Below are 24,861 nucleotides of genomic sequence, written 5' to 3'. Positions count from 1 at the left end.
ACTTGGGAGGCTGGTGGTCGGTGAATGGATGCGTGGGTGGCGTCTGTCTCGGAGGTCACGTACTGTCTCCATCAATCTAGATTTATGCGATAGAAGGAATGGTTACATAGGTCCACGGGTATATAGATTCATATATATAGAGATCTGAAAACCCTGCCTTCAAGAAAAGCTTTTCGTGCTTGAAATGTGAAAGCGTAGATGTAAAGCTTAAGAAAGCGAGACTAGCATGTGCTCTAAAGCACAAGCAGTCAATCTCGAGAAGACGGCGTCGCCGAAAATTTACAATGCTTCGTCGCGTCTAAGACGCACTGGCGAATCTCATGAAGAAATTTTTGAGCTATCCAATGGAGAAGATTGATATGTCGGAGCCGCTTCTGTCGCGATGGGGCCTGGGTCCTTGTTTCTCACCTTGTGAACGAGCTCGTACATCCTGGGTAGAAGCTCGTTGATGCGGAATGGCTTTGTCACAACTTCATCCTAGACGTCGAAAGTCAGTTACATCAATCGAGCACAGTTAGTACATGGGCGATACACATACCATTCCCGCTTCCAATGAGCTTACCACTTGTTCTCTCCTCGCATTCCCTGTACATGCGATCACTGGGACATGGCCCGTTAGTTTCCGCTCTCGCTGCATTTCGCGGATGCGGCGAACGCAGGTCAGACCATCCATGACCGGCATTTCCTGGTCCAAGAGGATGACCGATAGCGGGGTCTGGGTTGTGCTCGACGTAGAAGCAGCGGTCTCTGTGGCACTGCTAATCACGGCCGGGGTATCCCGCCAGTAGCAAGACCTCTCCAAGAAATCGAGGCACTCCACTCCGTGGTTCGCGACATGCACTGTGCAGCCAATCTTGCGTAACTGCTGTGCCGTGACTTTCTGATTGATGAGGTTGTCTTCGACGAGGAGGATGTGTAGATCGCTGGGGACTTGCGGTGCGATCGAATCCGCGCGCGGTTCTTCAGTGTCGAGCGCCGCTGCGTCAGCGCACTCTGGTATCGAATGCTTGGGCGGCCCGGATATAGCTTCGTCACCAGACCGGTCAGGCGGCGCTTGACCCTCCGAAGGCGCAGGTCGACGAGCTTTGACGTAAAACGCGAAAGTGCTTCCCTGGCCCGGCACTGAGTATACCCCAATCTGTCCTCCCTGAAGCTCAGTCAGCTCACGAGAGATGAAAAGTCCCAGGCCAGAGCCTCCGTATTGCGAGTAGGTCTTCGCAGAAGCTTGCCGAAACCTCTGGAATAAGCGCTTCATCTCCTCCGCAGTGAGTCCCTTCCCGGTATCGCAAACGTCGAACTGAAGATAGACAATCTCGCCGTTTCCAAACTCCGGCCCTGCTAGAACATCCGGGCGAGAGGCTCGCTGGGGGATAAATGAGACGGTTGTAGCATCCGCTAGCGGAGGGGTTTTTGACGCTCCGAGGACGACGCTAATATGTTTCGCGTTCTCTTTCCTCGTGAACTTGATTGCATTCGTCAGGAGATTGATGAGGATCTGCGAGCGTCAATAATGCGGAGTAAACATGCCAGCGAGACGGACCTGGAGAAGGCGGGCTGGGTCTAGAAGTACTTGATCAATGTCCAGCTCGTGGTAGGAGTCGTGGACCGTGAACGATGTCCCAATCCCGGCATCAGCCAGCTCTGCATCATACATAGAAATGGCCCTTTCAACAAGCGTGGTGGGCCGAACCCGATCCGGAGCTATGAGAAGGAGATTTGAGTCCAGTTTCGAAAGCGTTAGAATATCATCGACGATTCTCTTCTGATGCTGCGCGCAGAGTAGGATCGTTTGAGCGGAGTCAATGATATTCGCTTGCAGTTCGCCTGCGTCCAGGTTTGCATTGCGCGAACCCAGGATCTCGCTCACTAATAGCAGTGTCAGTGTGCTGAAGTCATGCTAACTTGGCGAGTGGGATCGTCTACCAGTAGCGGATGATGAAGCAGACGGACCTGGTGGCTTTAGGTCAAACGTAGCCAGGATGCCGTCCGCAGACTGGATAATCGCAGAGAGAGGATTTCGCATCTCGTGGCATGTCTACTGTGCATTAGAAAAACCTCAAGTTTGCATGGCGAAAGTCCCCTTACCATATCGATAAAGTTCTCACTCTGCCGCTTCGTCTCTAGCGCGTCCTCCAGCCTCTGCCCCTGCTCCTGCAAATGTGGAGTGACATCCGTCACGTAGATGCCAACCCAGATGAGTTCTCGCCGATCATCCAGCTCGCCCGATGCATGCGCAAGGAGCCATCGCCACTTTTCGGGTAACTTAATGGCCTCTTCCTCAGGAATGGACAAGTCAGTCTGGACGCGAAATTGGAAGTACGGTTTCCGATCAGGATCTTTTGATAGAGCGAGTAGTGTGTTCTCGAAGTTTTGGCGGTCCTGCGGGTGTATGGGCAAGTGATGCGGGCGAGAAACGCTGGTATCTCCCTGTACATTCGTAAGGTCTTTGAAGGTTGGATTTTTCCTGCATCGTGGGGTTACCGTTAGCAAATGTCTGGGAAATCGCGTTTACCCCAAGGAGACGTACCACCTCAAGGCCCCAGTAGGCTCGTAGATAGCAAGACCAACGGAAGCAAACTCTGCTAGTCGGGTAAAAACGCGCTCCTGATCCCGTGCTATCTGCCACTGCTGCTTGAGCTTTTCTCGTTCCTCGGGGACAAGAATGGCGGCTGCAGCTTTGACGAACTTATCCATCAATTGCATGATGAAGGATCTGTAAGGGTCGTCATATGGTCGTTGTGGATTCAATCCGAAGAGCAAGAAGCCTACGGAGCCGGGACCGTCCAACCTGCGGATGGGACAGGCCATAGCTGAGCGGCAAGCTGAGCCGTGGCCCCGGCCGTGTACGGGAACCCGCAACCGCTCTGGCAGTGTATGGTCTTTGTCGCTCAAAGCAACAGGCTTTCCCTTGATCCAAGCCGTCCGGAAATGCTTGGCTAGAAGATACTGTGGATTCGTGAGACTGATCTGTCGCACAGCTATGGGATGTTTGGTATCTAGCCCCACGGTACCCTCGAGCGTGATGAATTTTGGGACGAGATCCTCGAAAGATGATGCGCTGACCGGTTGCGATTCCTGTGGAGCTGAATACAAGAGGCAAAAGGGGAAGTCTTCAGGGCTCGAATCGAGAATAGCGCGCATCTTCGTCCAGTATGTGCTCATGGTGTCTCCGAACGTAACCATTTTCTCGGCCTGTTCGATAGTTCTCTCTCTTCGGGTATGAATAACTTGCGTAGTCGTCTCCCAAAATTCCTTCTGTACTCCGACCATGCGGCCACTGTCGTCTACGATTGGCATGATGCTCCAGGAGAAATAGGCCTCTTCCAATGGGAGGCCGCCGCGGGGGATGGGGTGATAGTAATCATGGGATTCCGTTGCAACACCGAGCGACCAGACTTCTTTGATGCCTTCGTATTTCTGCGTCCAAGCGGGGCCTGCCCCAACCGCCCCTGCAGCACCCATAGCTGCGGGGTGCCGGTGTCCTAGTAGTTTGGAACAAGCTTCATTGTAGAGCATGACTGGGTCGTCTAATCCAAAATAAACGCATCGAGCTTTCGGGTTCGTGACAATTGCGATCATGGTCTGACGCACAGCTGCGCTCCAATCCCCCATCGGACCGATCTTGGTGCGAGACCAATCGAAACTGCGTAACCACTTCACAAACTCTGGGGCGTTCGGGATGTCAAATCTGGTCCAGTCCAGTATGAGGCTGACGCCATCTTCATGATGAGGTTCGGTAGATAGAGACGCTGAGAGTAACTGAGACTGCTTATCTTGCGTTGTTGAGCCTGATAACATTCCTGCGTGCGACAACGTGCGAGGTCGTTTGCGGGGTCCATAGGACTCGTCGGTGTCCGGAGTGAGTGGTGTTTCGTAGCGCGATTGCGACTGAAGAATGCCGAATCTCTTGTCTCCCACAAGAGACGCAACCCACATGAGACGGGCATATGGAACGCTCTCCGTCTTGCCATACTCGAGACGGCTCCAGATTGAGGAATCCTCTGCCCATTCTTTGAACGTCTCTACATTGAGTGTAGAGTCTCCAATCCAGGACGTGAATGAGGGATTGGCGTATACCAAAGACGAATGAATGGGTACGTCACCAAGTATTTCCGAATGTTCGACAACGATGGAAGGCGATGCATGACTTTCAAGGAACTCTCTGAGCAGACCAAGAGGGCTTGAACCCGCGGCATTGTTCGGCATATTCATGCAGGAGAAGCCGCGTTACCAGAGAGAATTCTCCCAAAAAAAAATTCTTCAGGCTGGCCTTCCGTAAGTTGAGGTAGCTGTGCTCAGGAATTGTCTGGTGGTCCTGGGCGTCGACGAGGCTTCAGTCCAATGGAATAGAAAAAAGAGAAAGATGGAGAGAAATAGGGCAGGCAAGAGATGGAATAACTGCCTAGAGGCGGAAATAGCCTCTCCCACAAGAAGGGCACTATCTTTTCGAAGAGATGCTCAAAGCCACATGCACATTAACGAATCAAAACGTCTTTCCCGGCTCGTGTGCGTCCGCTTCCGAAGGGTATATGTGGCTGAACGCCTCGTCGAGCGCCCGATTCGGAAGTAACGCTAATTGACCCAAAACGTTACACCATATTTCATTATTTCACTCCACCGGATCAGATGCACTACTAGTGCGCCCTTAAAGAGCACCCGCAGTAGTGTCATCGGTGACGGGTAGCCCTGTGGTGCATGTGAGATTACAGATCTTCCTTAGGGTATCCGAGGGGATGGGTCGCATCATGCCCAAACGGGATTTCCGAATTGATGGTGGATCCAAGGTACCGGCAACACACGCGATAGAACAGTATATCGGCAGAACGGCAAGATGGTACAGTAATTCTTTCGCTTGTTCTATGAAGACGAGCTTTAATCTCGCGAAGGTAATTTCGAACACGTAGTGCCCGACTCAGTTATACCGCAGAAATGGTTCGAGAGGCGCAGACGAAAGGTTGCGCTTCGTGACGCGAGAAAAGCAACGAGATTTCCCGTCTTCTTATTCGTCCTCGAGAGCCACCCCGGACGTGATGCGGAATCTGGTGGTACAAGGTCGCTGCAGAGTAAAGCAGATGATAGTTGCTTCTCTTTCATCGCCGATGAACGTGTATCGAAGATTTGCCTGCGTCAGACGCTCGAGCTACAACTTCGCTGGTTGTTGATTTATTCTCAGATCGTCTCGGGTCAGCTCTGTCAAGGACGTCTTTCCTAAGTTCGCCAAAGAGTTGTCCGTATCTGCCAGCAGGCAATCCAGGACGTGCTTGACGCCAGCCTCGCCTCCCATGGCAAGCCCATAGACATACGGCCGGCCAACCAATACAGCCTTTGCACCTAGGGCGATGGCTTTCAGGACATCTGATCCTGTGCGCACGCCACTGTCAAATAGGACGGTCAAACCCGAACCCTTGACCTTCTCATCGGCGCCAATCTCAGCCAAAGCGTCAAGAGAAGAGATGGCGCCATCGAGCTGTCGGCCGCCATGGTTGGAAACGATGATGCCGTCCATTCCATAATCGATAGCCTTATGCGCGTCTTCGACAGTCTGAATGCCCTTGAGCACAACAGGGCCATCCCAGTATTTCTTGAGGGTGTGGAGATCGTCCCAGTGGCGGTAAGTCCCGGACGAAATAAGGCTGATAAAGAGCTGTGCTTTCTTCATTGTCGCAGCATTCGTGAGGACTTTGGCGGTTCCGGTAATGCTTCCAGGGCGTTTGAGAATCTCCCATATCTCTCCAAGCCTCTCGGTTGCGCTGCGAGTGTCCTCCGCTTGCATCTTCTCGTACATGCGCTGGAAAACAGGATCCGAAAAGCCCACCTGGCAGCCTTGCCCGTAGATGAAAGGCAGATATGATTCGTCGAGATCGCTGGGCCTCCACCCGAGTGTGAATGTGTCGAGCGTGACTACCAAAACCTGGTAGCCACTCGCTTTGGCACGACTCAGCAGGCTCGCGGTGAATTCATCGGCTTGAGGCTTGGGCCAGTACAACTGAAACCATCGGTCCCCTTCGCCGTTAGCGTTTGCCACTTGCTCAATGGATCTTGTCGCTGCCGTAGACAGGATCATGGGAACATTGGCAGCGGCGCACGCCCGCGCAGTCGCCTCTTCAGCCTCTTGATGAGCGATTTCTTGCACGCCAATTGGAGCCACAAGCAGCGGGCTTTTATATCGGCGTCCAAAGAGCTCCACGGATAGGTCTCTCCGCGTAGCCTGAACCAGCATCCACGGACGCAGCCGGTAGCGTTCAAAGGCTGAGACATTGGCTTTACAGGTTGATTCGCTTCCGGCCGATCCATTGATGTACATAAAGTTGGGCAGCGGCATGGCATTCCGCGCCTGGGCCTCCCATTCTAATGGCTTGGTGGAGAACCTCGGCTTGCGCAGGCTGGCGTAGATGTTGCGCTGGTATTCGACGAAGGAATTAGGATCCGGCTCGTAGTATTGGGTGTCGTTTGAGTTAGAGTTTCTGTCGGCCATTGTGATAGCGTTTGATCGTAAATGTGGATCTGCACGATGGTCGTTGCGTCGAAGTGAAAGACAGGGTAGTTATCAACGAGTCCTGTCAACGTATGGGACAACGGGATCGGGAGTAAGATGCGAGGTAATAAGATGTCGCTGAGGAGAGATGAAGTGACAAAGTGCCATGACGCCATTGGCCGCGGAGGAGGAGAGGAGTTGGGGAAGGAGCTGATGATTGCCGAGGCTCAGAGAAACATATGCCCCGCCCAACAAACCTGCAGTCGATCTGCGTAGATGTCGTGGCAGGGCCGAATTAGCTGTCATTCTACAGTCTGCGCATCTAGTTGTATCCTCCATCACACCTGTTATCAGTGAAAGTACCAATCCACGTGCTTCGCCCAAGCTGGGTTAGCTTCCGTCCACCAACAACTCGAAGGTTCCGTGTCTCGTCTCGGAAGCAAACACACCGACATTCTGCAGCACAGCACACAAACGGCCGCAATAATGCCACGGCTCGCTTCGCTCTCTCCCTCCAAGGCAGTATCACTGCCGCGATGCCGTCTTCCGCGCCCTCCCTAGCCACTATAATCCTCATATCCGCCGTAGCAGTCGCTCTCCTCGCACTCCAATGGAACTACAACGCTCAATGCGCATCCCCAAGCGCGCCGCCAGACGCCGAGACCACGCATTCGGGATACTTTGATTACGAGTGCGCGGGTAAACCGCACCATTCGAGCTGGAGCAGCTGGTGGCATCCACAGCGAAAAACATGGAGCGGAGTGGAATCCAGCCATAGCCATGGAAGAGGCGCGGGCGCTGTCACAAAGGATTGGAATATCCTATACCATTTAGGAGGTAATGGGCCATGGGTGGAGAAGGTGGTGGATATAGTGGAGGGAGGCATTGCAGTGCCAGAGGGTTGCGAGGTCGAGCAGGTGCATATGATGGCTCGACATGCCGAGCGGTACCCTACGGTTCGAGTAGCCAAGAGTGGGTGCTAGGCTTCAAGTCCCCATGATTGTGGGAAGCTTACGGTGAGCGTCAGGGATTCAGATGCTCGTGGAGAGGATGAAGCAAAGCGGAATCCCTTTTACAGGCGATCTTACGTTCGTCAATGACTGGGAGCTCTTTTGGTCAGGTATGTCGTGCATTCTACCTTGCGTAAACTAGTCTAGACGAATAAACGGATTCTAAACCATCCCAAGACGACTCCCAAATCGAACAACTCACCGCCACGGGCCCCTTCAGCGGCACCCTCGGCTCTTTCACGACCGGCGTGCGCCTCCGAACCCGATACGCACACCTCCTCACGCGCGCCTTTTCGCTCCCCTCCAAACTGAAATTCTGGGCCAGCGACTCCCCACGCGTCATCGACACTGCCCGCTATTTCGGCACCGGCTTCTTCGGCCTCGACTGGGCCAACACCACACGTCTCGAAATAATATCCGAGCACTCGTCTCTCGGCGCCAATACGCTTACCCCAGGCGACACATGTCTCGCCTATGTCGAAGACGAGGAGGAGGGGCATGACAAGGGGTACACGATGTTAGATCGCTACCGCGCTACGTACCTAGGCGCAATCCGCATACGCCTCCTTAAGCAGAACCCCGAAATCGAATTCACAGACGACGAGATCTACGCCATGCAAGAAATGTGCGGCTTCGAGACGACAGTGCGGGGAAGCAGTCACTGGTGCGATGTGTTTACTCAAGACGAGTTTCGCAGCTTCGAGTATGCGAGGGATTTGCTGCATTACTATCGCGCGGGGCCGGGGACCAAGTATGGCGCTGTTATGGGGTGGTTGTGGTTGAATGCGACGACGAATCTGCTGCTAGAAGGACAGCGCGCCGGCCCTTTATTCTTCAGCTTGTGAGTGTGTGGCGGAGTACTGGAGTTAAACGTGAGGCTAACGGGAAAGCAGTGTGCATGACGGCGATATAGCACCTATGATCACGGCGCTCGATATTATCAATGATGAGGAGCATCTTCCTATTACGCATATCCCGGCGAATCGCAAGTGGAGGAAATCGCAGGTCTCTCCTATGGGTGGGCGGACCATCTTCGAGCTCCTCTCGTGCAAATCTAGCGATGGGACTACGGACCCAAGGAAGTACGTGAGGATCAACATCAACGACGGCATTACGGCTATTCCGAGCTGCGATAGTGGTCCGGGGAGGAGTTGCCCGCTAGAAGAATTCGCGGCTAGAACGAAGAGAAAAGGTGAAGAGGTTGGAGATTTCAGAGAGAAGTGCGGATTGGGTGAGGATGCTGCGGATAGAATTACCTTCTTGCGGCAGTGAGGGTTGTGTGCTTGGCTAGACTCTGGAAATACTAGGTAGTCAACAAAACGTAACTTAACATTACATCCTCCAAAGGTGCCACGACCGATCCTTAACCTCTCAAAATAAAAACCATAATCTATACAGTATCAAACCCTTACACCACAACAACCTTGTCATTAAACCGCCAACTTCTTCCGCAAACCGTCCATCAAAGCATTCAATACCCATACTTCTCCAGCTCCGCCTCCGTCCACTCCCACAGCTTCTTCGCCAACCCCATATCCCTCCCATACGTACTCCCCTGCGCCAGCACACCCACCGGCTTATAAAACCCGCCATTCTGCAGCTTCTCCTTCCCCACCGTCGCCGCCCACGTCTGATTCAGCGCCCCACCCCTCGTATCCTTAAAATGGCCCGGCAAAACCGGAAACAGCAGCGCATACACCCACATGCCCATCTTCAAGAAGAAATTCTGCCGCAGCGACTGGTACAAGTCCGTAATAATGACCCCCGGATGTATTGACACAGACGTAATCTGCGGATACCGCGCCGCCAGCTCCCGCGTGAAGAGAATGTTCGCGAGTTTAGACTGCCCATAGCGCCGCCAGGTGTTCTGCTTCTCCAGCGCGGCCTGGTCCCACAGGATCCCGCCGCTGGGCGCCATCATATGCCCCATACTCGTGATATTCACGATGCGCACATCGGCGCCGTCCTGCGCCGCCGTCTCCAGCAACACGGGCAGGAGCAGCTTCGTCAGCAGCGCGTGGCCCATGTGGTTCGTGCCGAACTGGATCTCGTAGCCCTCCTTGGTGAGGCTGTAGGGGCACGCCATGACGCCGGCATTGTTGATGAGGATGTCGAGGCGCGATTCTCGGGCCTTGAAAGTCTGGGCGGCCGCGGCGATGGACGAGAAGGAGGTCAGGTCGAGCGGGAGGTGGATGATTTCGCAGGCGGAGGGGACGGCGGCGCGGATGTCGGCGATTGCGGCGCTGGCTTTGGAGGCGGTGCGCGCGGCGAGGTAGATGCGGGCGGGGGAGTGGGCGGCGAGGTAGGTGATGGTTTGTTTGCCTAGGCCGGCGTTTCCTAGTGGTTCTAGTCAGCTTTGCCCTTCTCTCCTTTTCTCTCTCTATGGCGCCGTGGAGTCCCATACCTCCCGTCACCAGAATGACCTTGCCCTCCAAACTCGGGATATCCTTCGCAGGCTCAAAAGACGTAGTGACACCCATTTTACCAAACCAGTGCTCGCGCAATTCCGGAATAAGAAACTCGGGTACTACAACTGTAACGAGAACAAGATACTGCGTTATTTGCTCCCATATATATAGCAGAATTGACAGCGGCGGGTGAGGTGATGGTCGGCGCGATAGTTCGTCCATGCCGGACGTAAGAGCTGCCGGGAAGGGCAGCTCATGGTGAGGTGACGTCGTATCGCTTAATGTGGCCAATCGCTGATGAGGATTGCGTGTGCTTTCGACCGCGAGCGGAGCAACATTTTTGGGGACGGAAAGGAGTCGGAGGTTGTGGAGTAGAAAGTTAAGAGTGTATGAGAGCGCAAGAGATGAGGTCTGCCCGATCGGCTGCCGTCTGTGACTGGGGCTAGTCACAGTGCTTACGTGCATGTGAAGCTGTGCCGTAAAGGGACAGGGAGTGTAAGCGCACTCGGATCTACTAGAACGCCTTACTTGTACCTGCAGGCGACGGGCTAGCGTTGAAGGACTCTGCCTGTAGCACTGAGCATTTGCTGCGCGAACGATGTTGAGATCAGAAAGCTTTAAATCTTCTATCAATATGACTAAACTACCCCTTGTTGTCTATGTGAGCTCATGCCAGCAAGGTACCGCCCATGATACCTTTGTAAAAGTGTAAGGAATGCCGAGATATTCAATAAAATCGTAAGTCATCATTAGTCCATACCCGATATGATTTGCCCAAAACCGCCCCGAAAGAATAGGAAATGTGATAGTAGTCCAGAGCTAGAACCGAGAAGCCATCTGCTCCATCCTTTGCTTCAGTCTCTGGTACGGATTATTGTACCCTTCAGGTTCACCAGCCGTCAGATCTTCGACGACTATTGGACGTTGCTGTTGAGTTGGCGCAGATAGGTTGTGAGGTTGAGTACTGCCGGTAGACTGCCGAGAGATGTGACGCAGCCGATGCTCTGCAGAAGCCGTAGCCCCGAACGATGACAGTAGATCCCGCCTCTCCTGCTCGACGTCATCCTCCATGAGATCAATAGCTCCGTCGTACTGCGGGAGTGGGCGGGAAGAAGCCTGAGGGCGGGGTTTCTGCGCTGGTTGAGCTGGAACAGACGCTTTCGGTTGCACTGGGGACTGGGACACATTCCGCAGAACCTCCTGAGGCTGTTCAGGCGCTCTTATGGGACCGGCGAAGCGCGATCTCGAAGAGGAGATCGGTAGGCCTGCCTGCTGTGGTGGAGGAGTGTGGGATGGAAGCGCCCAAGGAGCTCCGACAAAACTGCCCACCATCGAGTAAGAGGTCATTGGCGCTGTAGACACAGACTGGCTCATGGGCGCGGTGGAGGGAGCCATGGTTCCCATTGGGGCAGGAGGCACACGATAGCTGTTTAGCTCCGAAATACGGTTCTGACGTGCTTCTGGCGGCGTGGCGAGCGGCCCACGAGTCGATTCTCGAATAGGAGCTGTAGCGGGTGGCACAGTAGCGTCTCCAAGCCTCTGAGGAGGCGTATTCCGAGTAGGTAATGACACTGGAAGACCAGCAATTGAGGTCAGCGCCTTCTGGGGCCTTTGATTCGCATGGGACGGCGTTGTAGTCGGTTGTTTGTGGATCGCAGAGCGAGATGACATCGGCACTTGGTTGATAAACGGAGGTCTTGGTGTTTGCAGACTGCCTGATGGCGTTATACCGCCCGCAAAAGCTTGTGCGCTCGCAAGGAACGGCGAGGGTGTAGCGGCACCGAGAGTACTTGTAGAAATGGAGCCTGGATTAGTACGTTTTCGCTTGGGTGGACGAGGGTCGACTGGAGAAGTCGCTGGCTGGTCCTCGGTCTGCATAGTCGCCGAGGGCGCTGGCCTGCTTCCTGGCAACACTGTTGCCGGCTTTGTTCTCGCCGTGGGTCTCCCTCTCCTTGCAACCGTCGGAACCGCCGCGACTGCAGCTTGCTGGATAGGTGTAGGGGCACCTGGCGTAGGAGCAGGCCTAGCCTTCACACTGCGGTTAATCGTGCTTCCGTCCACAGCGCCTCGAATCTGCTCTAATTTATCGATGAAGTCCCAGATGAATCTCCATATCGTTCTATTCATGCGAATGTCGTGAAAATTCTCGCGGAGCGCGCTCCGCAGCGCCTGGATGTCACCAAGCAGCAGCCTGTTGTTTCGCGTATCTGAATACATGGATATCAGGACAGTGACCGCGACCATCTCAATCGGTGCGAAAGTCTGGACGCCTTTGAGCGTCTTGTCGGCATTAGTGAACGTGTTCGGGTCCTCTTCGATGAGATCCTTGAAAGTGTTGAAGACGCTTGCTAGATGAGACTTCATTCCGTCGTCTACGGCACCCTTGTTTTCCAACAACTTCGGCAGCGATGTGTAGGTGGTCTTTAACGTTGGAACTCCGTTGGGGGCGCTAGGATGTTGCACCTCCACGATCTGGCTGAAGCATGACAGCGCGATTTGAAAGTCCTTGGCACGGGCGCGATCCTTCAGCAACGAAAAGATGACCCCGAAGTCGTTGACGAAGAGGCGTGCAAGCTCCTGCCATGGTCCGGTCGACGCGCGCATCTTCTCCGGTAGGGTGAGCTGCATGCCCATTTGTACCCTAGCGAAGAGATCCTCCTCCTGCACCTCGGAAAGATCCGCATATTCGAAGGAGACAAATTCCCTCTGGAGGAACTGCTTCTGCGTTTCCTCGGATAGAACCTTCTTTCGCCGACTGTTTTGGCCGTCGCAGAACCACCATTTCGCACCGAGATGGTCGTGGCAGGGTATCATACCCTTTATGAACGCTTTCACGGAGGACAGGCGCTGTTTTCCATCAACGCAGATGAGCGTGTGCTTCGGCGCGACGCCATCCTCAGCGATTCGCGTCTTCTTGTTGAGAATGATAGGTGGAATGTAATAGTTTTCTTCATGCCTAGGTTAGCCTGGGGTCGTATAAAATGAGCGCTACTCACCCATTAGCGAATCGATGAGGCCCGTCATACGGTCGGCTGTATCATGATGTCAGCAAGCTGTTGTATGTACATGCATTCGCAAATCGTGGGCTTACCTGTCCACACCACATCTCTCTGGTACTCGGGTTCCACGTCGATAATGCCGTCGTCAAGGCCCTCTAGAGATAATTAGCGACTATATCGTTCGATTGCCGGAGATATATACTCATGAGATAAGCAATGGGGCGTTTGAAGACGCCTGGCTCCACGAGCTGAGGTCGCGGTCTGTACATCGCACCTGCATCATCGTCCTCAGACTCTTCCTCGTCGAAAAAATCGGCCTGCCCGTCCACTTCATTCTTGACATCGGGCTGAGGCGTGTAAGTATTGACCGGCGCGAAAAGGTCTATGGAGTGAGCCTCGGAGTTGGCGCATACCTGGCTTGCTGGAGGATCCATTCTGGCCAGCCCTTGCAAGTTAATTGGTGGTGTGGGGCCAGTCTTGCGCCACAGTGTGGATTGACCCCACTGAGCCTTAGCTTATTTGCTCATCTAAGGTGTACTTTCCAGCCTATTTTAATTTACCTACCTAGGTAGTAAGCTAATTAGAAACAGGTGAGAGAAACTTTTCACCAAATAGAGTAGTCAGTGGAATTGTGAACTCTTATATACTGAGAGAAAAGCGGGACGAAACTAGTGGCTTGGCAGTGCTGCATTTCTGATTGGATTACTCGTGTCATGAGACCACTTGCATCAGCAATGTAACAGCGAAAGTATTTTAATAATTATTTCTTATGCATAGACTGCCAAAGCTGGACCTCTTGCTTCCCAAGAGGCCTTATGCATCCTAGCCCATGCGCATTATCTCCTAACAAGCTCTCGAAGCCCTCATCGCTGCGTTATTGAGTGGAGAGCTCCTCAAGGTCCTCTCCATGGTAGTCGGCCATGCCTTCCTTCACGACCCTTCGAAGCTGCGCGGCAGCACGGCCAAGCTCTCCGCCGCCCTTGAGTGCTTGCTCGAGCCCTGCAACAATCGCAGCCTCCGCTCGGTCGTGGAACACCCTCTGCCGATCTTCGCGGTCCTCGTACATCTCCGACTCCTCGTCCCGCGGCGGGCCAAATAGGTTCAGGTGCGCGTAGGGATTCGATCGCTTCGACAGCATGTGTTGCTCGGTGTGCCATAAAGGAAAGGTTGTCCCTGCTTCGACAGGCACTACTACTTGCGAGGGTATCAGGCCGACTTTAAGAAAAGCCGCAAGCGTATTCATCTGCTTGACCTGAAGTTTCGAATCTCCTCCTGCCTTCCCCGCCGACTTCACTGCAGACCATTTACTCGTCGCGTCATTCTGCCAGCCCAGCAGACTGAGGAAACACTTCAACGTCTTCACCCAGCCTCCAGCGCAGCTAACAACGTCGTCGCCGGCTGCCTCGAGTAGCCATTCCAGAACGTCGAGCGCAAAGATCCGGATGTCGGTAGCAAGGTGCGTCATGCCGGCTCGGGTGTGGAGCAAGAGCTGGTCGGTGTGGCTGGGGATGTCTGCTTTCGGTAGACTTTGGAAGAGCTTCAGAAGCTGCTGTCGGACGCCGTTGGATCCATCCAGGATGAGCCGCTGCACCGTAGGTATGATGACCGACGATGGCTGCGGCAGAGGCAATCCCGGGGGGTTAGTAGATATCGCTGTCGTCAGGTATGCGAGCGATTCGCGCCTTTGCGTCTCAGATTTGTGAGAGAGCAAAGCCAAATGGTGCGCGCATTGAGCTTCAACAGTTGGCGCATTGGTAGAAAGAGACTGTTGCTTCAATGCAATGGCTAGAGCAATGTCAGCCGAAAGCCGCCTGAATAGACGTTCGAGAGACATACACTTCGCCTTGAAGCTCGTGTCGGTGGAGTTGGCTGCCTTCGGCTTTGCTTTCCCAACTTTCAATTTCGGTTTCTAGTATTATCAGCGGCTGGTCAAGCTGCCGCACCTAGTAGTCGCCGACAGGACGGTGTCCGAACGCTTATGTCGAGAGTTTCGAGAAGCAATGGATGTAGCCCGTGGCAAAGCTACCTGGGAGCCTTCAGGTCGGGCTATCCCCAAACGCACGGACTGTCCCGCCGGCGACCATCCGATGGTGAGGGTTTCGTTCTTGAACGGACCTGGAAATCCTTCTTCTTTTCCTTCTTCTTCTTAGCGCTGGAACCCATGTTGATCACCCGCTGTCGCGGTATTTGCTTGAAAGAACGTGCGAGTAGGTTAATTGCGTGGAGAGCATGAATGCTAAGAAATTCGTCTACGTCGACCCATAGGTGTCTGCTGAGATGGTCGTGCTTTTCGAGAGAATTTTGAAAGCCGACAAGTCAGACTATGCCGCTTCTGGCATAGCTCCAAGTCCAAGCTTGGCGCGCGACTGGGATGCTACTCCAGGAACATTTGCCCGGCAATCATCAACAAACATTTGATAACCCTACAACATATCCGCGACGGCTCCTCCGATACTTAGCTTTGCTCGTCTCACAATATTCGGTACTTATACGCAACAGCATGGCACAGAATACGGTAAGTAGCCGGTGCCCTGATTTGCAACCGGACTTAACATTTCTCCCAGCCAGACGAGACTCTTTCCCTTCTTACTCGCCTGAGCCAGAAGCCAGGAGTGCAGAGCACGCTGGTCTTGTCCCGCGAAACTGGAGCCATCGTGCGAACGTCCGGCTTGATCTCGAATTCCACGTCCGCAAACCCAAATAGCACCCTTCCCGCATCGAGCGGAGCTGCGCCAGAGAACTACACCAATGGCAAGAAGGAGGGCGGCATCCAGAGCGCTGAGGACGTAGCGAGCATGGTATGGTCATTCATAAGTGCTGCAAGCAGTCTGGTGGAGGGTCTAGACAAGGAAGATGAGGTCAAGCTGCTGCGCCTCAGGACGAAGAAGAATGAGTTGGTTATAGTACCAGGTGAGCAGAGAGCCAACCATCTAGGTTCTTTCCAATTTTTTGACCGAGGCTAGATCCCAAGTTCATTCTTGTGGTAATACATGATACCCCGCCGGCATGAAGATCCACGCAAGCTTCCCTTCAGCGTTCGAATGACACTCCTCCTACTCAGACCCAGCAATTTCAGTGCATTTACCAGTGCGTCTCACTGATCTCGACCGTGTTCACATCGACGCCCTCCTTAAACCAACGATCTGCGGAAAGGTCAGGGTCATTGCACCTTTCGGACGGGAGTCTCCTTACCAGACTCGCTGATCTCGACATCGTTGCCGCTCATCTGCCTCTTGCGCATCCTGCCATCTTCCGCAAACGTCCAATCCTCGAGACCATAGCATCTCTTCCACTTCATACCGTCGTGCGCATCCTGGTACTCGTACCAAAACTGGACGGCGATCTTGTTGTCGGTGAATGCGAATAACTCTTTCCGAAGGCGGTAGTTCTTCTCCTTCTGCCACTTCTTGCTCAAGAAGTCCTCAATGGCAGCGGTGCCGGTGAGGAAGAAATGTCGGTTTCTCCAAATACTGTCGGGAGTATACGCCTTGGCGACGGTCGTTGGGTCCCTGGAGTGGTCAGCTTGGGTTCTATGGGCTTCGGTGAGGCATTGCGCACTGGGTATTCCAGAGGTCCTGTGCCTTCTTGACTTTCACGTGAGCTGTCTCTTCGGTAAAGGGTGGAGCAAGAGACATTGTTGTATCTTTCGAGATAAGTCGAGACTACGAGAGAAATTGGAGGATAGTATGAAGATGGTAGCAGATTCTCTAGACTTATATAAGTACTCAGTCTGTCTGTCTCCGAGATGGCTTCAAGAGAGTGATATGGAGTTAAGACCATCGATGAAGCTCACCATAATCTATTCCCCGCAAGACGAATCCCAATCGTACAGCTCTCTCCTTACACGTCTAGCAATATTCTGCTTTTCTTACCCCCGACGTGCCGGCTGCGGCATCTTGCGGGCCGAGCTTACTCAACAGTTGGGAGCTTGTTCCGACGGTATTCCGAAGCACGCACGCAAATGCTTACCTAAATAGTAGGGCGCTTACAGGAACACATATATTTGGAATTATAGCTTTATGCGGGGACCCTGTTGGGCACAGAAGCTGTCTCCGATAGCTCGGAGCTCGGCTGATGACGCAATGGCCCCGCAGGCTGGCCGCGACCACAGCAATTTGTGAAGCACATTTGTCTTCCAGAAGCTCAGCGCTGTCTCACATCTCACGCTTCAAAAGGATCACAATTCCCTTCAATTACTCTCACCAACGCTCTTTAGTTCGCAATGGCACCTCTACAAGTCGGCGACACGCTCCCGGAGGGCGTTAAGTTTGAGTCCGTGTTCCCCGAATTAGACTACGTACGTCTCTGTAAGCATGGCTAATCCGGCCGTACAGGTGGGCGCCCATCACAGACTCGGACCCGACTGCTTGCGGTCTTCCGCAGGAGTACGATGCAAGCAAAGAATGGAAGGACAAGAAGGTCGTGCTGTTCAGCGTTCCCGGTGCGTTCACCTCCCCTCCCGCTTCCCTCCTCTCCTGCGTAGGCTCAGCTAATCAGAGCTGCACTAGGTGCCTTCACCCCCGGCTGCCAGGCCCGCCATCTCCCGCCGTACATCGAGAACCTGAGCAAGTTCAAGTCCAAGGGCGTCGATGTCGTGGCGGTCATTGCGTCGAACGACTCGTGGGTTATGAACGCTTGGGGCAAGGTCAATGGCGTCAAGGGGGATGATATTGTAAGGGACACGGAAAGCTTTTGTTAGGAGAAGGAGTGGCTAATGAGGATGCAGCTCTTCCTCAGCGATACCAAGACGTTCTTCTCTAAACACTACGGATGGCCTGCTGGTATGGGCGACCGCAAGTATGTCATCGTCCCCCATTCCCTATGTTGTGGGAGGGCTGTGCTGACGGAGGGATAGTGGCCGATGGGCAATGGTGTTCGACCACGGCAAGGTCACCTACGCCGGGAATGAGAAGAGCCCGGGCGAGGTATCGGTAAGCTCGGATGCCTTCAGGCTCTTTTGGCAAACTACTCACATGATTGCAGGTCTCCGGCGCCGAAGCTGTCCTCTCGAAGCTATGATATCGCTGTGGATAAGGTTGGTCCATGACTGAACGGCGCGCAGGGCTTAGATATTTAGACAACCTCTAAATGAGGCTTTAGACTCAGGGAGCCACAATGAGAAAGTCGTTCAGATACTAAACAACCGTACTCTATTCGCTTGATTCAACTGCTTTGCAAGGGCCCATCGTAGATGGCAGTGTGCTGACATACTATCTGTTTCTGCCATGCATACTGGCTTTTCTTGCACGAGCTCAACCGTCATTCGTTTCCTGAGTTCTGTCGCTCGTGCTTGCTGTTCGATCTCCAGGTGGGCCCGTGAACACGTTGAATTCACGCAACCTCGGGCAAGCAAAAGGGCGAGGGGCGAGGAAGTAACAGAAGCCGGAAGTCTGAAAATCTAGACCGTCAGCCATAGCTTTGGAGAGATAATGACAAAGGGCTTTCTCTTACATCTAGGGATCTATAGCAGTCTCTGAATCTGAAACGAAGTCATGGTTGGGGGAGGTTTGATAAGAACTAAGAGGGAAAGTAGTAGGACGAAGTAAGTAAGACGAGCTTCCAATTCTGTTATTGCTAGGCGTTATTACGGCCAGCAGAAGGATAGCATTGATAGGAGACAAGTGGATGCGTAGTGCCGGCTCGGGTAGACGCAGGTTTTCCCAACCGACAACCCAACAGTGCCAAAAAAAGACAGCAAGTGACTCCCACTCCGGCAAAAAGTATGGCGGTATTTGCTCTCCCTCGGGGAATCGAACCCCGGTCTCCCGCGCTTGTTACGCTCCTGAAGAGTGATGACAAGCGGAAATCGTGACCACTGCGTTGCTGGTTAGCAGTGCTTAGTATTGAAGGCTGATGGTGGAACAAACCTAGACCAAGGAAGATTTCTGACTTGTTTACGTGATGGATGAACGTAATTCTAAGACTGAATAGTATATATATACAGAAGTTTGTGCCGCAGTAGGCGATGAGGGGTAAGTGAGCCGGAAGCAGTAGAATTCGGGTGGACAATTTCGATTGTGAGACATCACATGGGGCCGGCGAGCTATCATGCTTGGTCAGATGGCATTGGGTGCGGTCTCTCGAGGCGTGGAATTCTCCGGATAGAACGACGTGCACCCTGGAGGCCTTCACAGATGCGTACAATAGGACGTATAATTCGCGGCGCCAATCTTACTTACTTGTACGGCGAGCCCTGGGATCCGGAGAATTTTCTACCGCAAGAGGCGGTTACAAAGCCGGTCGAATCAGGCCTCACGACGACTGGTCCATGTTGGTAGCACTGTGCTGGCAATGCAGCTCTATCACGATTTGAGTACAATATTTGGTACAGGCAATATCACCAGGCGCTGAGCTCGAGTCCATGCGGCCTTAGCCTCCCATTGAGTCCAACTTTCCGCAATGCACGAAGATAGATGTACCGCCACATTCGAGCCGCTAATTCAGGTGAAATCCGAAGCGGTAGATACCGGACGACATGTTTCCTCTAACGCGCGTATCCGGAATCAGCGAAGATTCGGTGCCTTGCAGACATATCATGCATCGAGAAATGCCCTCGGCGTGCGCGTGTTTAAAGGAAGGCTCTGCGACAGAGTTGGACAAGACTTTTGGCGGAGTAGCTTAGTCATCCGCGCTAACCTGAGCCGCTCCTCAAGTTCTTCCCACTTTTCCAAGGCTCCTCAACCCACCATGGACACCCTCGATAATACAGAATGGGATGTGCTCATCGTGGGCACCGGCTTGCAGCAGTCGCTGCTTGCTCTGTATGACGCCCCCCTTCGCGCAGTTTGTGTGACGCAATCTGACTGACGCAGCATCTGAAGAGCCCTCTCGCGCTCGGGAAAGAAAATCCTCCACATCGATGAGAACGACTACTATGGGGAGGCCGAAGCTGCCTTCAGCTTACAGGAAGCTGAGGAATGGGTAGAGAAGGTGGCCGAGGGTACGTGAACTTATTCCGCTGAACCCGACGACTCTGACCCCTCAAAGGTTCACCCACTGCTGCCTCCTCCAATGCCTCCATCAATATCCCGCAGTATCCAGAACATGCCACGCCGGCGTCGAAATTATCATTTTCGAGAGCATATAACCTAGCACTAGCACCACAGATCATCTACGCTCGCTCTAGCATCCTGCAATACCTCGTGTCGTCGAAGGTGTATCGACAGCTAGAATTCCTCGCCGTCGGGAGTTGGTGGGTGTACGGCCCAGATACAAACATTGCAGGCGATGCCTCGCGGCTCACCCAACCCGGCAAACTCCTCAAGGTGCCAAATGGGAGAGAAGATATTTTCCAGGACCACGAGCTTGACTTCAAAGCAAAGCGAGCACTAATGAAATTCCTACGGTTCATCGGCGAATACGAAGAGCAGACGGAAGTCTGGGAAGAGCACCGCAGTCAGCCCTTCCCTGTCTTCCTGTCGCAGCAATTTAAGATTCCTGTCGCTCTACATCGCCCGCTTTTAGCACTTACCTTGTCAAGTTCAAGCTCAGATCACACAACTACCGAGTACGCGCTCCCACGGATAGCGAGGCATTTACGGTCTATCGGCGTCTTCGGAGCAGGATTCGGAGCCGTCACGCCGAAATGGGGCGGCTTGTCTGAGATCAGTCAAGTCGCCTGTCGCGCGTCTGCTGTGGGGGGCGGTGTATACGTCCTCGGAAAAGGACTCTCCGGGATCGATAACATAAGTTCGAATGAGCAAAAAGGTACCAGCAGTATCAGGCTTCGTCTGAAAGATGGCGAAGCTATCACTGCGCGTTGGGTGGTCGGTGAGGGCTCTCCTGACCAGACCCAGGAAACCTTCTGCAAATCCATCGTCATCGTCTCCTCAGCGCTCACGTCCCTCTTTCCGCCTATCGCAGAGGAAGGACCAACGCCAGCTGCCGCAGTGGTCATCTTCCCTTCCGATTCTCTATTGCAGGATGGTCAACCTGGGGAAGAACAAGAACTACAACCGGTGCACATAGTCATCCATTCCAGCGACACTGGCGAATGTCCCGCGGGCCAAAGTAAGTCATTTCCCCTGTGCTTACTCATGCCATCATGATGATCAACCTTTTGAATACTTATCTACATTGTCTGAACAACATTGAAGATACACAACCTCTGACAACCTGATATTGGCCCCTTCATCTCAATCTTTACTGAACCGCTCCGCAATTCCTTCAGGCGACTGACAAATCCAGGCATACTGTACGCTTCTACCTCCATGAGCGGGAAGCGCGGCTTCCGTCTCCTCCAGCAAGCTGTATCCGTGCTTCTCTCAACCGTTGTCGATGGATCGGCAGCAAGTGTCTTGTGGTCTGTTCAGTACGAGCAGCGAGCTGGCTCAACCGATCTATCCTCCGCAGGTACTGGAGATCATATACTCAAAATCACTCCTCCACCGATGGACCTCGCGTTCGACGACTCCACCCTAGACCGTGTCAAAGAAGTGTGGCAGAAGATAATGGGCGATGGTGCAGAGGAATTCTTGGTTTTCGAGGATAGGGAAGCATACGCGGAGGATGATGAATAATGCGGAAGACACGATGTGTGGCATGAGGACGGATCACGACTGACGATCTTCAGGACATCTCATAGAAGCTCGCTGGCGTTGGCGTTGGGTCGCCGAAGCTCCTGCTAAGAGAAAGTTTTATACCAAATCATGAACATGCTCAACTTCCCCTTGCGCTGCTCTTCCAGACCATAGCCTTTCCAATCATTCCTTCTATCTTCGAATAGAAACACCGGTGTCTGGGTCGCAGCATTTATTAAGCCAGTAGGGCCATTCTTTCGAATGAGCTGAAAGAAAATCGCGTAGACTTGCCTGTTTCGCAGCACAAGGCCTAGGCTAAGCTAAGCCGAGCAAGCCACGTGCCACCGCGTTTCCAGTCATCCTCGCGCTGACAATTCACGCGTCTTCTGGACCGTGTTTGCGTCCTCCTCATTTTGTCCGAAGGTCTATCTCTCCGCTTCCGCCTTGTCTTCTGCGGGGGTATATATATTTGCTATCATGACCTTCAATTCCCCACAACCAACATACTATCCCTTCCACACTCTTCACTTCCCACTGCGCAAGCAATTCCCACTATCCCCACTTCCACAGCTCCTCCCAGGGTAATCGCAGAATGAGTCAGTCTTTTCAGACTAGTCTGTACTCCATCTGGGCCGCCGTGCACTCTCCCTCCGGCCTGCCCTTCCCCACCACTGTTGCCCGCCTCACCTCTCTCGGTATCACGCGCTATCGAGTTGACTATGTGGCGCGCACGATAACGGCCTACCGTCCCTCTCCCGTACAGCCCACCAGCGATCCGCCCACGTCCTCTTCTGCGGCCGCTCTTCCTTCCTTCGCTGCAGACACGGCTCCCTTTCCAACGGCTCACCTCTACGCACTCGGATCTTGGGATAAAGAAGGAGTCGTGAAGGCGATTCGTCGAGCGCAGGCGGGCGAGGGGAATTACATCGAGTTCAGCGAAGCCGTTGTGGCGGCTGGGGTCACGGATTATACGTGCTATATTGAGGGGAAGAACGTTGTGTATGCTGGGGAGAAGGGGGAGATGCATGTTGAGTGGTTTCCTGGGGCTGGGCCGGGGAAGGATGAGTGAAGGGATAGGCGGAATCGTGTCACATTCTGTTGAAACTTGAACGAGCCTGAAGGCGGATTACCACGCTCGCCTTTCTAATAGCTTAGAGACGTACATGGATGTATAAATGGGATATGCGAAGCATAAAGGTGCTTCGAAGATCGGATTGGGAACCCGAGCAAAGAAAATGGGATCCCATATGCACACCCTCTCACTTCTTTGCCTTCTTCCTCGCTCCAGCGTCATCCGCTTCTACTCCTCTCTTCCCCGCAAGTCTCGAACTCTTCCTAGACCCTTCAGCTTTCGGCTTCTCTTTCTTCGCTGCTCCAGCAACGCCAGTCTTCCCCCTCCCTGCCGTCTTCTTTTCAACAGCTGCTGGCTTCGACTTTTTCGCGCTAGTGTTTGCCTTGGGTTTCTTGTTCTCTTTCTCCTCGCTATCGTTATTTGCTGATGGGGACTCGGACTTTTCTTCTTCGTTAGGCGCTTGCTTCTCCTCTACTTTCTTCTTGCCGCTAGATTTGGGCTGCGGCGCACCCTTTTTGGGCTCGTTCTTGGAGCCGGGCGAATTCTCGTACGAGCCGCCCTTCTTTTCGTATTCTTTGGAGAGTTTGGCTGCCTGGGTGAAAGGTCATTGTGGGCGTCCTCTAAGTGAAGTATATCAAGCCGGTAATCCTTCATGCTAATTCTTCAAACCTTGGAACGTCGCAAATGATTGGAGCTCCGAATGCGGGCTCAAGAACGGCAACGCGACTCGTGAGACGCATTATACATCTCAATCCACACCACAGAACCCTCTGCATAAGGAAAGAATCCAACAACATACCTTCCAGGCACTCCACTGGCCCTTCCCCCCGCCGTCCTTATTCGTTTCGTTCTTGACGTCCTCCTTGACTTTCTCCCTCAGTTTGGGGTCCGTTGGCTTTCCTTTGCTGGACGGCATTGTAGTCTCGAACGCGCGCTGTAGTCTACGAATGTATTTCTGAGGGCCAGAAAGAGTAAGAGTGGTGGATATTGGATTGAACGCGCGAGTTTCGGCGCGTCATGTGTACCCGCAAGTGGCGTTGTTTTGGCTTCTGAAGACATGACATCATGACTGCCGCTACTGTCGCGATGACACGTGCGTGTAAATAGCGCGCTAGTATCAAAGCGAAAGCAGAAGTAGAGCTGGAGAATGCATAGGGCTTCGTGGATATATCATCGATCATAGCGAGCTGGTTAATTCGTTAGCATCTGTTCTCCTCCACGCACTACTGAGCTCACAGATCTTTGAGAGCAACATCCTCCAACTTTAAGACACGATATGACTCAAGGAGGCTAGCGCAACTTCCGATATGGAAAACATGAGAACGAAGCGTTGAGGTGTACAAAAAACTCTCCCATGTTTAATGCCGCTCCTTCGCTCTCGCGGTGAGTTTTCCGGAGTCGTGTCAACGGCCAGTTGAAGTCATTCCGGCAAAAGATTTGCTTTTTCAACCTAATCTCCCCCGAATTTGGATCGTTTTCTGCTCCGTCTGAACTGGTTTTAGGCGAAAGAGAGGAGTTGAATGGGAGCGAAGGACGCATGGCGTCCGAAAGAAGCTTAGCTCGGAAAGCAGTGAGGGGTTTTACCTAGGTATGCTTCCGTGTGCTCCCCGTCCACTTTTATCCCTCCATCAATCTTCGACTTCGTCCACATCCTCTGCTAAATAGGTGTAGCCCTTGCCAGATATCAGTCTGATTAGAGTTGAACATGTCTTTCAGTTTGCATAGCCGCAACGGTTCAGCCGAAACAGATCGGTCTCGGACGCCACACGTATACTGCACCGCCAGTGAGCCGCCGTACATTGAAGAGACCAGATATGCAAGCTTCGGAATAATCAAAGGAGGAGAAGGTGCTCAATTGCTCTCGCAATTCCGGCCGTATGTTGGATGATACGCTTCAGTTCCGATTCATGCTAACACACGCTAGGGATAGACAGGCTCGGGGACCAAGTGGATAGATTCAGAGACAGAGCTGCCGTAGCGAACCGAGTGAGGCCTAGCTGCTCGTCAGTCAAGATATATCCGTCGCGTACCTGCAATGGGTTGTTCCGAATACCCCTCTATCCTACAGCGATGAACAGGGCGATGCAGCACAAAATACCCAGCATGCCGTGCAGTCCCCATCTCTGCGACTCTCGCGCTACTAAAGTAAGCGTGGATCCTTCAAGAATCGTTTATTTCCATCGCATCACTCTATTTGCGTAGACTGACCTCGTCTGGCTCTGTAAGAAGAGAGGCATCCACATGCATCACACCAATGCACTTGAGGGCCTGACCATAGTGATTGATCTCGCGCGCGAATTGGGTGGTTACTCGCCGAATAGCGAGATGCCGTCTTGAACGTGGTGGAGATGGATTCCGGATTACACGTCGCCAAAGCT

The 24,861-nt window shown here is 53.2% G+C and overlaps 12 protein-coding genes across 12 annotated transcripts; 5 read left to right on the top strand and 7 right to left on the bottom strand.

The window, feature by feature from the left end:
* Positions 1-155: 155 nt before the first annotated feature.
* On the bottom strand, positions 156-3,798 carry BU26DRAFT_474139 (uncharacterized protein; the record flags this gene model as incomplete). Its single annotated transcript, XM_033825490.1, has 6 exons — positions 156-477; positions 539-1,495; positions 1,541-1,866; positions 1,924-2,035; positions 2,086-2,464; positions 2,528-3,798. The coding sequence occupies 6 exons, from the start codon at positions 3,796-3,798 to the stop codon at positions 319-321; spliced, it is 3,204 nt and encodes a 1,067-aa protein (XP_033692317.1). The 3' UTR covers positions 156-318.
* Positions 3,799-4,706: 908 nt separating this feature from the next.
* On the bottom strand, positions 4,707-6,715 carry BU26DRAFT_514014 (FMN-dependent alpha-hydroxy acid dehydrogenase). Its single transcript, XM_033827739.1, has one exon. It carries the CDS (start codon positions 6,473-6,475, stop codon positions 5,141-5,143), a length of 1,335 nt encoding a protein of 444 aa, XP_033692316.1. The 5' UTR covers positions 6,476-6,715; the 3' UTR covers positions 4,707-5,140.
* A 296-nt stretch (positions 6,716-7,011) lies between these two features.
* BU26DRAFT_474133 (phosphoglycerate mutase-like protein) lies at positions 7,012-9,017 on the top strand (the record flags this gene model as incomplete). Its single annotated transcript, XM_033825489.1, has 4 exons — positions 7,012-7,447; positions 7,503-7,595; positions 7,663-8,326; positions 8,379-9,017. The coding sequence occupies 4 exons, from the start codon at positions 7,012-7,014 to the stop codon at positions 8,755-8,757; spliced, it is 1,572 nt and encodes a 523-aa protein (XP_033692315.1). The 3' UTR covers positions 8,758-9,017.
* BU26DRAFT_527375 (oxidoreductase-like protein) lies at positions 8,957-9,965 on the bottom strand (the record flags this gene model as incomplete). Its single annotated transcript, XM_033830771.1, has 2 exons — positions 8,957-9,822; positions 9,890-9,965. The coding sequence occupies 2 exons, from the start codon at positions 9,963-9,965 to the stop codon at positions 8,957-8,959; spliced, it is 942 nt and encodes a 313-aa protein (XP_033692314.1).
* Positions 9,966-10,479: 514 nt separating this feature from the next.
* On the bottom strand, positions 10,480-13,493 carry BU26DRAFT_41383 (uncharacterized protein). The gene is made up of 5 exons (XM_033823036.1): positions 13,306-13,493; positions 13,167-13,239; positions 12,985-13,045; positions 12,890-12,925; positions 10,480-12,841 (listed from the first exon to the last, which is right to left on the bottom strand). The coding sequence occupies exons 2-5, from the start codon at positions 13,233-13,235 to the stop codon at positions 10,713-10,715; spliced, it is 2,295 nt and encodes a 764-aa protein (XP_033692313.1). The 5' UTR covers positions 13,236-13,239; positions 13,306-13,493; the 3' UTR covers positions 10,480-10,712.
* A 178-nt stretch (positions 13,494-13,671) lies between these two features.
* On the bottom strand, positions 13,672-15,157 carry BU26DRAFT_514009 (rRNA processing protein Ipi1). The gene is made up of 3 exons (XM_033827738.1): positions 15,008-15,157; positions 14,729-14,801; positions 13,672-14,677 (listed from the first exon to the last, which is right to left on the bottom strand). Exons 1-3 carry the CDS (start codon positions 15,053-15,055, stop codon positions 13,767-13,769), a joined length of 1,032 nt encoding a protein of 343 aa, XP_033692312.1. The 5' UTR covers positions 15,056-15,157; the 3' UTR covers positions 13,672-13,766.
* A 146-nt stretch (positions 15,158-15,303) lies between these two features.
* BU26DRAFT_514008 (uncharacterized protein) lies at positions 15,304-16,036 on the top strand. Its single transcript, XM_033827737.1, has 3 exons — positions 15,304-15,407; positions 15,457-15,802; positions 15,856-16,036. The coding sequence occupies exons 1-3, from the start codon at positions 15,393-15,395 to the stop codon at positions 15,900-15,902; spliced, it is 408 nt and encodes a 135-aa protein (XP_033692311.1). The 5' UTR covers positions 15,304-15,392; the 3' UTR covers positions 15,903-16,036.
* On the bottom strand, positions 15,858-16,579 carry BU26DRAFT_514007 (DUF1348-domain-containing protein). The gene is made up of 3 exons (XM_033827736.1): positions 16,451-16,579; positions 16,085-16,401; positions 15,858-16,035 (listed from the first exon to the last, which is right to left on the bottom strand). The coding sequence occupies exons 1-3, from the start codon at positions 16,525-16,527 to the stop codon at positions 15,974-15,976; spliced, it is 456 nt and encodes a 151-aa protein (XP_033692310.1). The 5' UTR covers positions 16,528-16,579; the 3' UTR covers positions 15,858-15,973.
* Positions 16,580-16,930: 351 nt separating this feature from the next.
* On the top strand, positions 16,931-18,278 carry BU26DRAFT_537079 (peroxiredoxin-2D). Its single transcript, XM_033831388.1, has 6 exons — positions 16,931-17,164; positions 17,227-17,333; positions 17,401-17,564; positions 17,619-17,689; positions 17,748-17,823; positions 17,876-18,278. The coding sequence occupies exons 1-6, from the start codon at positions 17,115-17,117 to the stop codon at positions 17,909-17,911; spliced, it is 504 nt and encodes a 167-aa protein (XP_033692309.1). The 5' UTR covers positions 16,931-17,114; the 3' UTR covers positions 17,912-18,278.
* A 1,144-nt stretch (positions 18,279-19,422) lies between these two features.
* On the top strand, positions 19,423-21,659 carry BU26DRAFT_537078 (rab geranylgeranyl transferase escort protein). Its single transcript, XM_033831387.1, has 4 exons — positions 19,423-19,653; positions 19,714-19,832; positions 19,880-20,902; positions 21,080-21,659. Exons 1-4 carry the CDS (start codon positions 19,580-19,582, stop codon positions 21,409-21,411), a joined length of 1,548 nt encoding a protein of 515 aa, XP_033692308.1. The 5' UTR covers positions 19,423-19,579; the 3' UTR covers positions 21,412-21,659.
* Positions 21,660-21,796: 137 nt separating this feature from the next.
* Positions 21,797-22,641, top strand: BU26DRAFT_514002 (uncharacterized protein; the record flags this gene model as incomplete). Its single annotated transcript, XM_033827735.1, has 1 exon — positions 21,797-22,641. A coding segment is annotated over exon 1 (473 nt), but the record flags the coding sequence as incomplete, so codon positions are not given.
* Positions 22,642-22,670: 29 nt separating this feature from the next.
* BU26DRAFT_599821 (uncharacterized protein) lies at positions 22,671-23,399 on the bottom strand (the record flags this gene model as incomplete). Its single annotated transcript, XM_033835125.1, has 2 exons — positions 22,671-23,075; positions 23,283-23,399. The coding sequence occupies 2 exons, from the start codon at positions 23,397-23,399 to the stop codon at positions 22,671-22,673; spliced, it is 522 nt and encodes a 173-aa protein (XP_033692306.1).
* Positions 23,400-24,861: the final 1,462 nt, after the last annotated feature.

The sequence above is a fragment of the Trematosphaeria pertusa genome, assembly GCF_010094035.1.
Source record: "Trematosphaeria pertusa strain CBS 122368 unplaced genomic scaffold BU26scaffold_1, whole genome shotgun sequence".
Taxonomy (NCBI): Eukaryota; Fungi; Ascomycota; class Dothideomycetes; order Pleosporales; family Trematosphaeriaceae; genus Trematosphaeria; species Trematosphaeria pertusa.
This window is presented reverse-complemented; position numbering and strand designations above follow the sequence as displayed.